At 48.0% G+C, this 14,039-nt stretch overlaps 1 protein-coding gene across 3 annotated transcripts in view; it reads left to right on the forward strand.

The window, feature by feature from the left end:
- Positions 1-14,039, forward strand: part of TMPRSS2 (transmembrane serine protease 2) — a 61,885-nt gene that overhangs the window by 34,357 nt on the left and 13,489 nt on the right. For all 3 annotated transcript variants that reach the window (XM_074995852.1, XM_074995868.1, XM_074995860.1), the window contains 2 exons: positions 1,289-1,332; positions 4,934-5,108. In XM_074995852.1, coding sequence (XP_074851953.1) covers positions 1,289-1,332; positions 4,934-5,108 — 219 coding nt within the window. The remainder of the gene's footprint in view (positions 1-1,288; positions 1,333-4,933; positions 5,109-14,039) is intronic.

Here is a 14,039-nt window from a genome sequence, read left to right on the forward strand (position 1 = left end):
AAAATCAAAGCATTTGTAAGGTGGGTTTTTTTTTGAGGGGGTCAGTGTTTTGAAATGACTTTGTTCCATTTTTTTTCCTTTTTAAAAAAATGAAATTAAATAAGTGTTTTTAAAAACTATCAACCTTTAAGTGTAACCATTTGTTTCAGGTCAAACACAACATTTAATTGGACACCAAACACTTTTGACTTTTTTCAGATGTGTCAGTGAACCCCCAAAATCCATTATTCATTATTTAACATGAGGGAAGAGAAGTTTCTGTTGCTGATCACTACAGCGCCTATGTTATGCATTGTATTAAAGCCACAATTTCTCAATGATTCCTGGCACTGTGTCTTTAAAGCTTACTTTTGAGCTTCCACTTAGTAAAGTTTAGTTTTTTGAGGATACCCGATTTTTTCCTTCTTGTGGTCAGTCCTATTCTTTGCACACCATCTGAAAGACTGTTCTAGGAAAACTTCTCTCAGTTATTTTATGAAGTTTTGTATTCATACAGCCATAAACTATTACATGATCCACAGGATTATTTTGGTCTCATTTTTTAGAGTGGTATGACTATGCATATAGCAGAGGTAAAAGGACACTAAAATGGCAGACCCCAAGTATTTTACTAAACATACGTGTGCTCTCATTTCAGTTCCCTGGTAAGTGGGCAGCTGCCCTTAGATATTTCTCCAGTTCCCACCCCTTTTTATTTTTTTAAAAGTTGCTATAGGAGGGACTGAGGGCCGCTCTCCATTCCTAGAGTACTAGGGACTAATGTATTTACACCTCTCTTTCTCTGCCCTTCATCTCTCTACATTGGCTATGTTAGAGCACTGTGAAGTGGGCAGTGTAACCGCTCTCTTATGAGGGTGGGATGATGAGGGGGATGAGTTCTGGTGGCAATAAAAACAAAATCAGCCCCCCAAAAGAGGAATGGTATGTTTATTGCCAAGAAATCCATACAGCTGCTTTTCAGTGCTAAAACTTTTATAGCTCAGGGGTGTGGCTTTAGGGCTGAAAGTAGCAGTGCAGACACAGCTGATGTGCATCTCAGTTCTACGTTGCTGCTTCTCACTCATACTCCCACTGTGAAGAGAGGAGACAGAAGTGAAGGGCTAGGTGAGCAGTGGCAGAGCAGTCTCAGAAGGAGCAAGATCATGATGATTCCCAAGACAGAAGGAGACGGATGTAGCTGGGTGGAGGGCACAGTGTATTGCTGTGGCTGGAGCATCGGCTCTGCCTGCCTTTTGCAAAGCAGAGTTGTTATATGCACTAGTAAACACTCTGTTCTGATTTATTTCAGTGCCTCTTGTCTATCGGGAACAGTGGTAGCTCTGCGTTGCATAAGTAAGTATTTTCTGTGTCTTTAGAAGAGTGTACCTTTTAAATTGGCCTGTGCTTCCAGTGATTGTTTAGAAACTAGCTGTGCAAGGATTCTGTGTGCTGAAGCCCATCTTACCCTGATGGGACAGGTGTTGTAGCTGGAGTTTAAGTGCAGAATCTGGGGAAGTTAAGAGACTGGGGGAGAGTTAGAGGAGACAAGCAGGATGGTGGCTCCCAAATTTTCTCGAAGTGTATTATTGCTGCTTTTATCAGATCCTGTTAATAATCTGCTCAAGAGTAAATGTATATAGAAATTGCCCTATAAAAATCAGCCATTTAATGCAGACTCCTCTTTGACAGTGGGCAATATCAAATGTTTTAGAAGAAAGTTTCAGAAACCCATAGTAAGGGGCAATTGAGAGGCATAACATGCCCATTGTGTAATTTTTTTTTTTTTAAATGAATCCCTGATAGTGAGACATTTGTCCCTTCTAGCTTCTTCCACCCCTCTCTGGATGTTCTCATTATCCATAGCAATTTTAATTTCTATGGTTCAGAGGAGGGAAAGCTTTCTCCTCAGTTCTGCTTATGCTCATGTGTAGTTCCCCTCGAATCTTATGGTAAGGTGCCTCGTTCTAAATAGATAAGGGGCATTTTATTATATAGTTTTGCAAGGACAGTGTGCCCTCCTGACAAGCTTCTAGGGGAGAGATCCTTGCATCTGTAGTGATGGCACTTCACATACCTGTTATGTCTGTTGCGTATTATATTACGGTGCAGCTGCTGCAATAGAGAGAGCTGAACATGATGACCCAGAAGATCCTTTCTGGTCCTATGATCTTTTATGTAGCCCTACAATTGTACATAAAACCCAGAATGATCGAATATGATGCCTGGCCTTTCAGCTTGTATCTGAGTGTGGGATCTCTTTTTTTTTTTTTTTCCTCTTTGTGTCGTGGGCTAGTAGAGGAACACAAGTGTGTGTGCCAGTGTGGCACAAATTCACACAGCTCTTCTTTCTGCCTACCCTAGTCATCACCCTTCTATCAGTCACTTAGAATAATCATCCATCTGCCGCCTCTAGACACCTTCTCTAAGTTTGTTGGAAGGAAAAATGGAATGAAATATTAAGCTAGTCATTTTGTTGGAGAGGTAACCTGGCAACTGCTCTCCATCTCTTCATTAGTAAGATAAGAGTATGCAGTTTGGAGTCCAGGTACCTTGAGTGGAGTGGGAGGAGAAGGAAAAGTCTAGCAACAGCTCATGTTGACTTACATCCTATGAAAAATGCTGGGGCAAGAGGGTCAGTAATCCCGTATACAGGGAGGGTTGCTTACTAGGAGTTTGCTTTTCTTCCACTTGAAATGCTAATGGTTAAAAGGAGCCACCTGTTCATTTCCCATCCAGAGGCCAGCACCTACTTGCAATAGTTCACACTGCAAGAGCAGTGTAAGTGAGCATCACACCTTTTTGGTATGGAATTTTGAAGTAATTTTGGACATCTTGGCAGACAAATGGCAAAGCTACTAAATAACACACTAGGGCCGTGGCTATACTAGCCCCCACCTTTTGGAAGCGGTATGCTATTGAGCCACTTCGGCATATGCTAATGAAGCGCTGTCATGAGTACGCAGCTCCTCATTAGCATAAATGGCAGTTGCACGTTTTGGAAGTGCTGCTTTCTAAACACACGCCACCCATGTAGACAGGGCCCTTTCAAAAGGACTTGTGGACTTCCAAAGCCCCTTCTTCCCATTTGGTTTTGGGAAGAAGGGGCTTTCGAAGTCTGGGGGTGGTCCTTTCAACAGGCCCCCGTCTACACAAGCGGCGTGCATTTCGAAAGCAGCACTTTCGAAACACGCAACTGCCATTTATGCTAATGAGGAGCTGCATACTCATGGTAGCACTTCATTAGCATATGCCCAAGTGGCTCATTAGCATACCGCTTCTGAAAGGCGGGGGCTAGTGTAGCCACGGCCCAAGAGTAGAGAAGCTATACATGCGCCTTCTATGTTGATACTAGTGTGATTCTGCATTTCCCTGCAGTGCATGGACCAAGTAAAGCAGGTTACGAGTTTGACACTGCTGTGACTCATTTCTTCAGGTATCAACAGCTTATGTGAATGGCCCTTAACCCTTCCAGACTACTGTATCCCTTTTAGGAGTCTGATTTATACTTGCTTAAAAAATCAGACATAAAAATACAGAAGCCTTACAACACACTGTTACAGAAAAGTTGGTTATGTTCTCATTGTTACTACAGAAATAAATCAGTTGGAATATAAATATTGTCCTTGGCTGCGTCTACACGTGCACGCTACTTCGAAGTAGCGGCAGTAACTTCGAAATAGCGCCCGTCACGTCTACACGTGTTGGGCGCTATTTCGAAGTTGAAATCGACGTTAGGCGGCGAGACGTCGAAGTCGCTAACCCCATGAGCGGATGGGAATAGCGCCCTACTTCGACGTTCAACATCGAAGTAGGGACGTGTAGACGATCCGCGTCCCGCAACATCGAAATAGCGGGGTCCTCCATGGCGGCCATCAGCTGGGGGGTTGAGAGATACTCTCTCTCCAGCCCTTGCGGGGCTCTGTGGTCACCGTGGGCAGCAGCCCTTAGCCCAGGGCTTCTGGCTGCTTCTGCGGCAGCTGGGGGTCCGTGCTGCATATACAGGGTCTGCAACTAGTTGTTGGCTCTGTGTATCTTGCACTGTTTAATGAAAGTGTGTCTGGGAGGGGCCCTTTAAGGGAGCGACTTGCTGTTGAGTCCGCCCCGTGACCCTGTCTGCAGCTGTGCCTGGCTCCCTTATTTCGATGTGTGCTACTTTGCCGTGTAGACGTTCCCTCGCTGTGCCTATTTCGATGTTGGGCTGAGCAACGTCGAAGTTGAACATCGACGTTGCCAGCCCTGGAGGACGTGTAGACTTTATTCATCGAAATAGCCTATTTCGATGTCGCAACATCGAAATAAGCTATTTCGAAGTTGGGTGCACGTGTAGACGTAGCCCTTGTGTAAATGCCGATAGGTAGACTTGAATGTGGAACCTCTGGAACTTAGTGCAAGTGCCTCTATAGCTTGAGCTAAAGCCCAGCTGGCTGTGAGCTTAGGCTGCAGAGAGCACTTATTCTTGCTCTGTGAAGTGGTCTATGTACCAGTACATGGGAGAGTGAACCACACCTAGGTCTGTGGGTTACACTTACACTTCAGTTTACAGTCTCTAACGCAGAATAAACAAGTCAGTGTCTGTATGAAATTTGTAGCTTGGATTGACTTTACTTGTGCTTTTTCTGTGGCCTCTTGTGAAACTAGGCAAGCACCTAGATGAGCTGATGGGCCCCCTCGGAGATCTCTCTGTGCCCCTGGTTGAGATCCACTGGCTTGTGCTTTCAGAGCCAAAGGTCCTAGAGTCAGTCTCTACAACGACCCGTCCAGATGGACGTGACACACCTTTGTTGATAAACTTCATTTAAAATCTTCAACTTTCAAGGTTCCCGTTCTCCAGATTGTTAATTGGTGCCGGCTGTTTGAATGGGGAGATCCCCATGTTACTTTGAATGATCATTGTCTCGAGACTTGCAGCCAATAACCATTGAACACAACCTCTTCCCCCGTGCATATTTTTCAGAGTGTGGCATTTCCAGTAAAAATGCGAATCTTCAAGGCAGAATTGTGGGGGGAAGTGCTTCAGCGCTGAAGGAATGGCCATGGCAGGTCAGCCTTCATGTCCAAGGCTCCCATGTATGTGGAGGCTCCATTATTACCCCTGAATGGATAGTGACAGCAGCTCACTGCGTAGAAGGGTAAGTCCCAGGTTACTGCATTCTGTCCATTGCTTCCCCAGAGTGAGGGAATCCGAGTATTGTACAACAGATGTGGCTGGGTGTAGAGTTTTGGGATGGTGGACGTCTTGACTCTCAGTTGTAGGGGAAGTTTAAATCTAAGAATACTCCTTCTTGATTTCAAATGGAATTGATCAATGATTTTTCTTGGGCTTGCACATCTTGCACTGATCACATGTGCATGTGGGGGTGGGAAGAGATGATCTGGTCGTATGGTCTGTGGGATCCTAACTGCTTACTGTTTTAAACCCTGTTGAAGGAAAATCACTTTGTAAGAGGGTAACTGGAAGTTTGCTGTTTGATTTCAAAGGGAAGCATCTGTTCCATTCATCTCATGGGTGGGTCTGCCCCCCCCCCTTTTTGTTAATTGGGCACCTTTATACGACGGGGTGGGCGATAACTTTTGGAGGGGGGCCACTCCAGGAATTTTGGGGAGTTGTCATAGGTTTGATATTTCTACTGTATTAATGTAAGGGATTATGGAGTTTGGGAAGGAATTTGGGTGCAGGGCGGTGGGGGTGCTGGGTGCAGGGCGGATGGGGTGCCGGGTGCAGGTGCTGGCTAGGGGGTGCTGATCACAGGTGGCTCCCAGGCAGTAGAGCTCAGCTCCCAGAAGTGCCTGGCTGCTGCTGGCATGTCTGAAAGCCCTGTGGGAGACGGAAGCAGCTGGCTTCCATATGCTGCCTCCACCCTCAAGCACTGCCCCTGCATCTCCTATTGGCTGGTGCCCACCCACGGGAGCCAGGCACGATGTGTGGGGCCCACCAGGGCGTAAGTGCCCCCAAATACTGTGGTTGGGAGGGGCTGGCCGGCAGCTGGCAGGGGGGACTAGTGGGCCAGAGCGACAAAGTGAACAGCAGGGGTCCGTGCCACCCAGCTCCACCCCACACTCGCCAGCAGTGGCATAGAAAGTGCAACGAGGTGGCTCCAGCTTGTTGTGCTCCTACAGCTGCGCCGCTCCCAGGGAGGGTGGCACCCAGTGGGAAGGGGAGCGAAGCTGCCAGGAAGCAAAGCCAATGTGGCTGCCTCGCTGCACTTCTCCTCCTGCCTCTGGTGAGTGCAGGCCAGCAGGGGGATGCAGACCCCTGCTGCTGGTGCCAGCCCCAAGGCCCCACTATTCCCCCAGGCTGCCTCAGCTGGGAGAATAGGTGGGGCCGAACAGGGGCCTGGGGCGGCGGGAGATTGTCCTGGCCCTTTCCAGGGCAGGGTGAAGGGCACAGGGCCTAATGCTCGCTGGTCCCCTCCCTCACCAGTCACCTCTGATGAGAGCTGTGGGCACAGTGCTGGGGGTGGGGCAGCCTGACAGAGGCAGGCAGAGGTACGCCAGCATCTGCTGGCTGCTTCTGGAAGCCGTGGCGGGCAGCCTGCCCCTGCACCCCACTGTGCTATGGGACCTTTAGCTGCCCGGAGATCACAAGGGGGCAGCCAAAGAGTCTCATGCTGCTTGAGAGTCGCAACTGCTGGGAGTCATGGCAGGTGGGACAGAAATGTTAGCTGGGCTGAATCCCGCCCACCCCTGCTGTTTGGTATAGGGATGCAGATACCCTTAAGGATACACGGGAAATTATACTCCAGTAAGCAGACAGCTAATTTCAGTTAAAACTGTACCAAAAAAGTGATTTAAATCTGCTTTTCATGACATGGTATTGAAAACCCCTGTATCTTGGCAATGGAAAATGCAGGTAGTTTTTAAGCTGTATTTGCCAGGGTCAGCACTGCAGTTCGTCTCCGAGGAGTAAGGCTCAGCACTGCAATGTCTAAGTGTAGGTGCTGTGCCCTTAGTGGAACCCTCAGCACCCCAGTTTGCTCTGCAGTGCATGGGGAGTATGGTGCAACTCAGGATGAGACCCACTCAGAGGCGGCAAGCTGAGCAGGGAGCTGCCTGAGCTAGCCAATAGGGGATGGTAAGGATGGGGTGAGTGCTAAGTCCTGCTTCTGTGGGGGGGACTTCAGTGCCTAACTTTGGGTCTGAGGAGAACCTCTATCTCCCCATGGGATTTGCAGCTGAGAAGTTTTCCTTGGAGTTCAGACTGATCTGGTGTCGCAGCCTCACTGAGACGGTGCTTGTTCATACGCAGGAGCCCAATGATTAGAACACTCACCCAGAACGTCAGAGACAGGGTTCAGGGCCTCTTTCTGCTGAATATGGAGAAATTATATGAATGCAAGTCTCCTGCCTCCCAGAGTGCCCTAACCACTGTGCTCTTCTGGCTGGCTTTTGGGTGGAGCCCAACCGAGAAAGCCTGCTCAGATGTGGTCTTGGCGCGCATCAGCTGGTTCAGTCTCTGAAATGAGGTAGCTGGGGAATTCCTACCATACACACCCCACTGGGTCTCAGGTGTGAGTTAGGTGCTGAGCTGCTTGGTAGCCTCAGGACTGAGGTGACAGTGCTGAAGCACCTACAGTTTTCAGTGAGACCCCAGAAGGAGTTTTGGGGCTCTGACATAGGAATGGCCGTACGAGGTCAGACCAGTGGTGGATCTAGCGCAGCATCCCGTTTCCCAGCAATGACCAATGTCAGATGTTTTGGAGGGAGTGAGCAGAGCGGGTCCCAGTGGAACCACGCTTGTGCCCTTTCAACATGACTGTTGTCAAAGTTTGACTCAGACTCACAATTTATCAGACCACTCTGTTTTATTAGCAAAGCCGCTCTGCTAATACATTTAGAAGTGAGCCCCCCGAGTGGGGCTTGCGTCTCTTAATTTATACAGTTTTTTGGAGAACAAGTTACAGAGAAGTTACAGACAAAAGAAGAAAAAGATTTTAGTCACCACCCTTCGAGATCCCTGAGACCAGTTACATATCTTCAATTACCTGCCACCCTTAACAATCTCCTTTAACAGCTTCCAGTTAACTTAACTAATTGCCCTTCACACCTTCCATTCTGATGCCTGCTTCTTAGATGTGCTGGCTCCATCTTAATTGCTTCTCCATTCAAAAGCTAACTGTCCCTACGTGTGCTCCCTCAGATACTTTGTAACATGTTCTGGCATGCCCTCTCATATACAATGTATCCAGCATGTCCCCTTATACAACGTTATACTTATACAATGTTATACTTCCACAATCCCCCCTTTTGGTCAAGGCTACGCCCATGACCAACGACTTACTGGATTTTATACATTAATTGTTTTTTTTATTACTTTCACTGGTGACATTTAACAACATTAGATTAGCACTCTGGTTTGATCCCAGGTTGAGAGGAAGTTTATTTTTTCATACCCGGTTTGCCATTCTTTAACCTTGTTTGAATAGTTTCATACACCATGGGACACGCTGTATTGGAGACAGCTGCTCCTCCCTAGATTTAGCCCTGTCCCATTACACACCCAGCACTAGTGGCCCTTTTCTTTCACCACACTTATAAGTTTAGGAACATATGTTTTTTCCAGCCCCCAAGTGTTATTTTCCTTCCATGTCCTTTTAAGTGGATAGGGTTCTTCAGCAAGCTCTGAGGAATTTAAAGGGATTGCCATGGTGGGGATACTAGCTTGTGAGTGAGCTGGGATGTGGCTGCAGACCCAGCAACTAGAAATATTTAGGATCTGGGCTATTTGCACCTGTTGTTGGATGAAAGAATTGTCACTGTTACTCTGGATTTTCCAGACCCTTAGGACACAGTAGTTGAGGATTAAGCTTCTCAAAGGACACATGTTTGAAGCAGGACCCTTTCTGGTTCTGACAACCCCTTTCGAGGGAACCGCAGTCATGGTTTTACGTCCACCAGGCAGCAGGCGCTAGGCTCGCTACTGCTTCTTGTTTGTTGGGTCCTGTGTCTGCTTACCCTCTGCTTCTGGCAACCCTTACGAGAGCGCAGATTGTAAGGTATTGCAGGCTGTTCCTCTTTGTCTTCTGGGGTTGAAGCTGGTTCTGCGTGGTTTTGCAGAGGTGCTTGGTCCCCTGGAGGTGGCGCTGGCTTACACTGTGAGGCATGGATCCATGCAGCGATGCCGGATAATTTCACTGCTGTCTGGGTGGTGAGCAGTACCTGGTATGGACCCTTCCACCGGGGTTTCAAGGTGTGCTTCCGAAGGTGGTGCCGCAGGTAGACCCAATCACCAGGCTCAAGAGTGTGACAGGCAGCAGAGGTGGGTTTTGTCGGCCAAGCTGCTCGCACCTGCGAATGGAAGGAGCTCACAGCTTGCATTAACCCTTTGCAGTACTGGAGGAGCGTGCTGTGAGTTAGGTTTAGGTCTGGGGCTGGGGTAATAGTAGCCATTGTTCGCATAGGGCGTCCCATGATGATTTCAAATGGACTCAATTTGTGTCTCTGGGATGGGGATGACCGAATTTCCATAAGGGCCAGTGGTAAAGCAGCTGGCCAGTTTAACCCTGTGGAACTACAGATTTTTGCCAGCTTATTTTTAAGCACACCATTTTGCCTTTCAACTGCCCCTGCACTCTGTGGATGGTAAGGGCAGTGCAACAGGTGGGTGACATGTAATACCTGGTTTAGATGTTGAACAATTTTTCCAGTAAAATGTGTTCCCCAGTCACTAGACAAAGTGGCAGGAATTCCCTTGGTAGGGATAATGTGGTTTAACAGACATTTTGCAACAGACAATGAATCAGCTTTGCGACAGGGAAAGGCTTCAATCCAACCCGAAAATAGACATATTATAACTAAAATGAATTCATATTTCTGACACTTTGGCATTTGTACAAAATCAAGTTGCCAGTGTAGGAAAGGTGCTTGAGGCAAACCCCGGAACCCTTGTGTTACTTTTACAGATTTGCCTACATTGTGGCTTTGACAAGTAACACAAGTGGCACAGTGGCGGGTTGCAAAGGAGCTGAAATGGGGAGCCCACCACCCCGCCTTACTCATAGCAGAGACCAACCCCTCCTTGCCGACATGCGAAACACCATGTAGCAGGGCGGCTAGAGACGGGTAGAGTGAGAGGGGGGGCTACAAAGGTACCGGTGGGCGATCGCCAAAGGGAATCAGAATGCAAAGAGCAACCCAAAGCAGTCCAGGAGTCTCTCTTTGTTTTTGGGGCAGAATCCTGGAGCTGAGCGAGATGAGACAGGGATGGTGGCGTTACAGAGACAGAGAGGGGACCAAGAAACGCTTCTGGTGAAGGTTTTATAGTGGCGGCATGTTTTGCAGCAGCATCAGCAAGTGCATTACCTTTTGCCACCTCGGTGTCTGCCACTGAGTGGCCAGTACACTTAACAATTGCCAAGGCAGACGGTAGTAAAACTGCATACAGGAGGGCGGCAATGTAGGGGCCATTTTTGATAGGGGTATTAGCAGAGGTAAGAAAACCTCGAGCCTGCCAGAGGGTGCCAAAGTCGTGCACAACCCCAAAGGCATACCGAGAATCAGTAAAAATAGTGGCAGAGAGCCCCTTGGCTAGAAAGCAGGCACAGGTTAGAGCAATCAGTTCAGCCACCTGGGCAGAGGTCACAGAGGGTAAGGGCGCAGCTTCTATGGTTTCAGAGAGAGAGACCACAGCGTACCCTGCAAGAAGGTGGCCTTGGTCATTTCTATAACAGGACCCATTAGTGAATAATACCAAGTCAGAGTTAGGGAGAGGTACATCTGAAAGGTCGGGGCGCGGGACAGTGATAGCAGAGACAGTTGCAAGGCAGTCATGGGGTTCACCATCACTAGGTAAAGGAAGGAGGGTAGCAGGGTTTAACCGGGAGCAGCGCTTAATAGTGATATGTGAGGCTGAAAGCAGCAAAAGTTCATACCTAGTGAGGCGAGCAGAGGAGAGGTGAGCAGTGTTGCGTTGCAGAAGGAGAGTTTCCACAGAATGGGGAACCATGAGAGTGAGAGGAGAGCGGAGGACAAGGGACTTAGACATCTCGACCAGGCGCGCTGCAGCAGCTACAGCGCGTAGGCAAGGGGGTAAACCCTGGGCTACAGGGTCCAAGGTTGCAGAGAAATAAGCCACTGGGCGATTTCTGTCACCGTGCTCCTGAGTAAGAACCCCGAGGGCACAAGCAGATTGTTCGTGACAGAAAAGGGTAAAAGGCTTGTCATAGTTAGGTAACCCTAAGGCAGGGGCAGAGGCTAAATTCTGCTTCAGGGAGATGAAAGCAGCATTTGCTTCAAGTGGCCATGGCATGGGGTTAGGTACAGAGGATCGAGTGAGTTCTTGGAGTGGTTTAGCCAGAGAAGCATATTGGGGAATCCATTGCCTACAGAACCCTGTCATGCCTAAGAATTTTTTGACCTGGCGTGGAGAGCAAGGCTGGGGAAAGCTAAGGATGGCTTGTACCCGGGCTGGAGAGAGTGTACGGGAGCCCTGGGAGAGAAGGAAGCCTAGGTATGTGACAGAGGTTTGGCAGAGCTGCAATTTTGTGCGAGAAGCCTTATGACCCTTGTTCGCTAAAGCTGTGAGAAGTGTTAGTGAATCAGTTTCTGAGGCAGACAGAGAGGGGGAGCACAGGAGTAAGTTGTCCACATATTGGATCAGTGTGGATTCTGATGGGAAAACCAGATCAGCGAGATCCCTGGCTAGGGCTTGAGAAAAATAGGATGGACTCTCTGTATACCCCTGGGGAAGGGTAGTCCATGTATATTGCTGACCCTTGTAGGAGAAGGCAAAGAGATACTGGGATTCAGAGTGAACTGGGACAGAGAAGAAAGCGGAGCACAAATCTACAACAGTAAAGTGGGTTGCATTTGGAGGAATAGACGCTAGTATTGTAGCAGGGTTAGGAACCACTGGAAAAGAAGGTATGACAATACGGTTAATAGCTCGAAGGTCTTGAACAAATCGCCACGATTTGCCATCAGCCTTTTGAACTGGGAGGATAGGGGTGTTACAGGGGCTGGAACAAGGGACAATAATTCCTTGTTCTTTTAATGCAGATATAACTGGAGCAATCCCAGCCTCTGCCTCAGGATTCAAAGGATACTGAGACAGGCGAGGCAGAGGTTTGGAATTGTCTACAGTAATCCGAACTGGGTCAGTATTTAATCGGCCCACTTCAGATGGGTGAGATGGCCATAGGGAGGAAGGAACCTGAGAGATTAGGTGCTCTAGGGACGGAGTTAAGGGACAGCAAGGGACCGGAGTGGAGAGGGAAGTTTCAGACAGCAGGGAGGCTACAGAATCACATAAGGAAGACTGAGGGATTTGCAGATAGACACCATCTGGGGAGCAGTAAATAGAACAGCCAAGTTTGCATAGCAAGTCCCGTTCCAGAAGGTTTGCAGGGGTGGAATCAGAGAGGAGGAATGCATGCTCCTCAGAGAGGGGACCGACCTGAACAGACAAAGGTTTTGAGAGGGGAAAAGAGGTAGGGATCCCTGTAATGCCAACAGCAGACACAGATTTTCCAGATCGGGGAACCACAGGCAAGTCAGTGGTGTGGATTGTAGAAAGAGAAGCTCCAGTATCAACAAGGAAAGGGAGAGAGAGATCATTTACAGTCAGGACACATTCTCCAGTAGGGGACAGAGGTAATAAGAGAGCTAAAACTTTCTGAGGTTCCCCAGCATCCCGTCATTGTTGGGGTGAAAAATAGGGTTGGGGATCAGCTGGAGGAACCAGCGGGGGGTTCACTTGATTTCCCATACAATTATTAGGTCGTCTTGGACACTCTTTTTTTTCCAGTGTCCAGGCTGTTTACAGTAGTTACAAACCCCAGTTAATCCAGCCCCCCGCCCCCTTCCGCAACCCCGTCCCTGTCCCCGGTGTGGTCTGCTTAGTCCTGAATAATGCTGTATCTGCAGAGCCATTAACTTTTGGGAGGACTGTTCCTCCTTTCCTTTTAAAGTGCAGTGGCAATGCTCTGCTACTGCCAGCAATTTGTCCATGGTTTCAGTCTCCCATCCCACACTTATTCGTTTTAACATGCTGCCTGTGGCAGGGAGAAGACCATCAACAAATGCATGTGCCAAGGCCCCCTGCCCATTTACATCGGGCTCTTGTATTCCTGAATGTTGTAGGAAAATATTAGTTAGCCGGGACCTATAGTCGCCTGGGATTTCTTCTTGCCCTTGCTTACAGCAACGTATTGCTGTCCAGTTTGTTTTAGGAGACCACACTTTGGGAATGGCTTGATGCAGGCGCTTCCAAAAAGCCATACACCGGTCTCTGTACACCGAATCTGGGCCAGTACTTTTTATGGTTGAGTGGCGTGCCTCAGCTGGCCAGTCTGCGGCAGCCAACCATTTATTATAATAACTGGCAGGAGCTAACAATTTACACAGTTGGAGGAGATCTGTCTCAGAGGGTTCATAGGTTTCACAGATTAACAGAAACTCCTTAGCAAATTTGACAGAGTTTTCCTGTGGTTTGGGAAAACCTTTAACTATAGATAAAAGTTTCGTACGAGTTCAGGGCTTATAATCCCATATGGACTCACTTTTTCCCATCTTAAGGACTTGTAAGGGTGCCACAACAGTTTGATCGGAGTCTCTCATTAACCTCCCATCAGGTTCTCTTTTCCAAGAAGAGATGTCAAGAGAATCTTTGCAGTCTGCTTTGGATTTCTTCTTCATAATATTTTGCAGAGCTGCGAGGCCAATGAGAGTATTTTCTTTACTTTCATTATCTGTAGTCACTGAAGATTTTTCTTTTTTTGATTTCTTATTTGCGCAGGAGTATGGTGGGGGTCGAGTTTGATCTGGATCATTGCACAGGACTGGGCAAAGGGGAGCGCTCGGACTAGTGGTGGGAGAGACTGCATCCAATTGAACTTTTAGTTTTTTGCTAGAATTTTTTAAGAGAGGTGAGTTTTGACTCAGTCCATCTACGATTTGCCTCTTCCCACCACTGCATGAAGCAGTCTACTTCTCCTCTCTCCAATTTGGTTTTTGGGAGGACGAGTTTGCTTTTTAAAGCATCCACTCAATCCTTGTCCCAAGAACCTAACAGTGGCCACTGTAATTTGGGGTTCTCTAGAGCTAATTTGGACCATTTTTCAAGA

This window comes from Carettochelys insculpta, chromosome 1 (assembly GCF_033958435.1).
Source record: "Carettochelys insculpta isolate YL-2023 chromosome 1, ASM3395843v1, whole genome shotgun sequence".
Classification (NCBI taxonomy): domain Eukaryota; kingdom Metazoa; phylum Chordata; order Testudines; family Carettochelyidae; genus Carettochelys; species Carettochelys insculpta.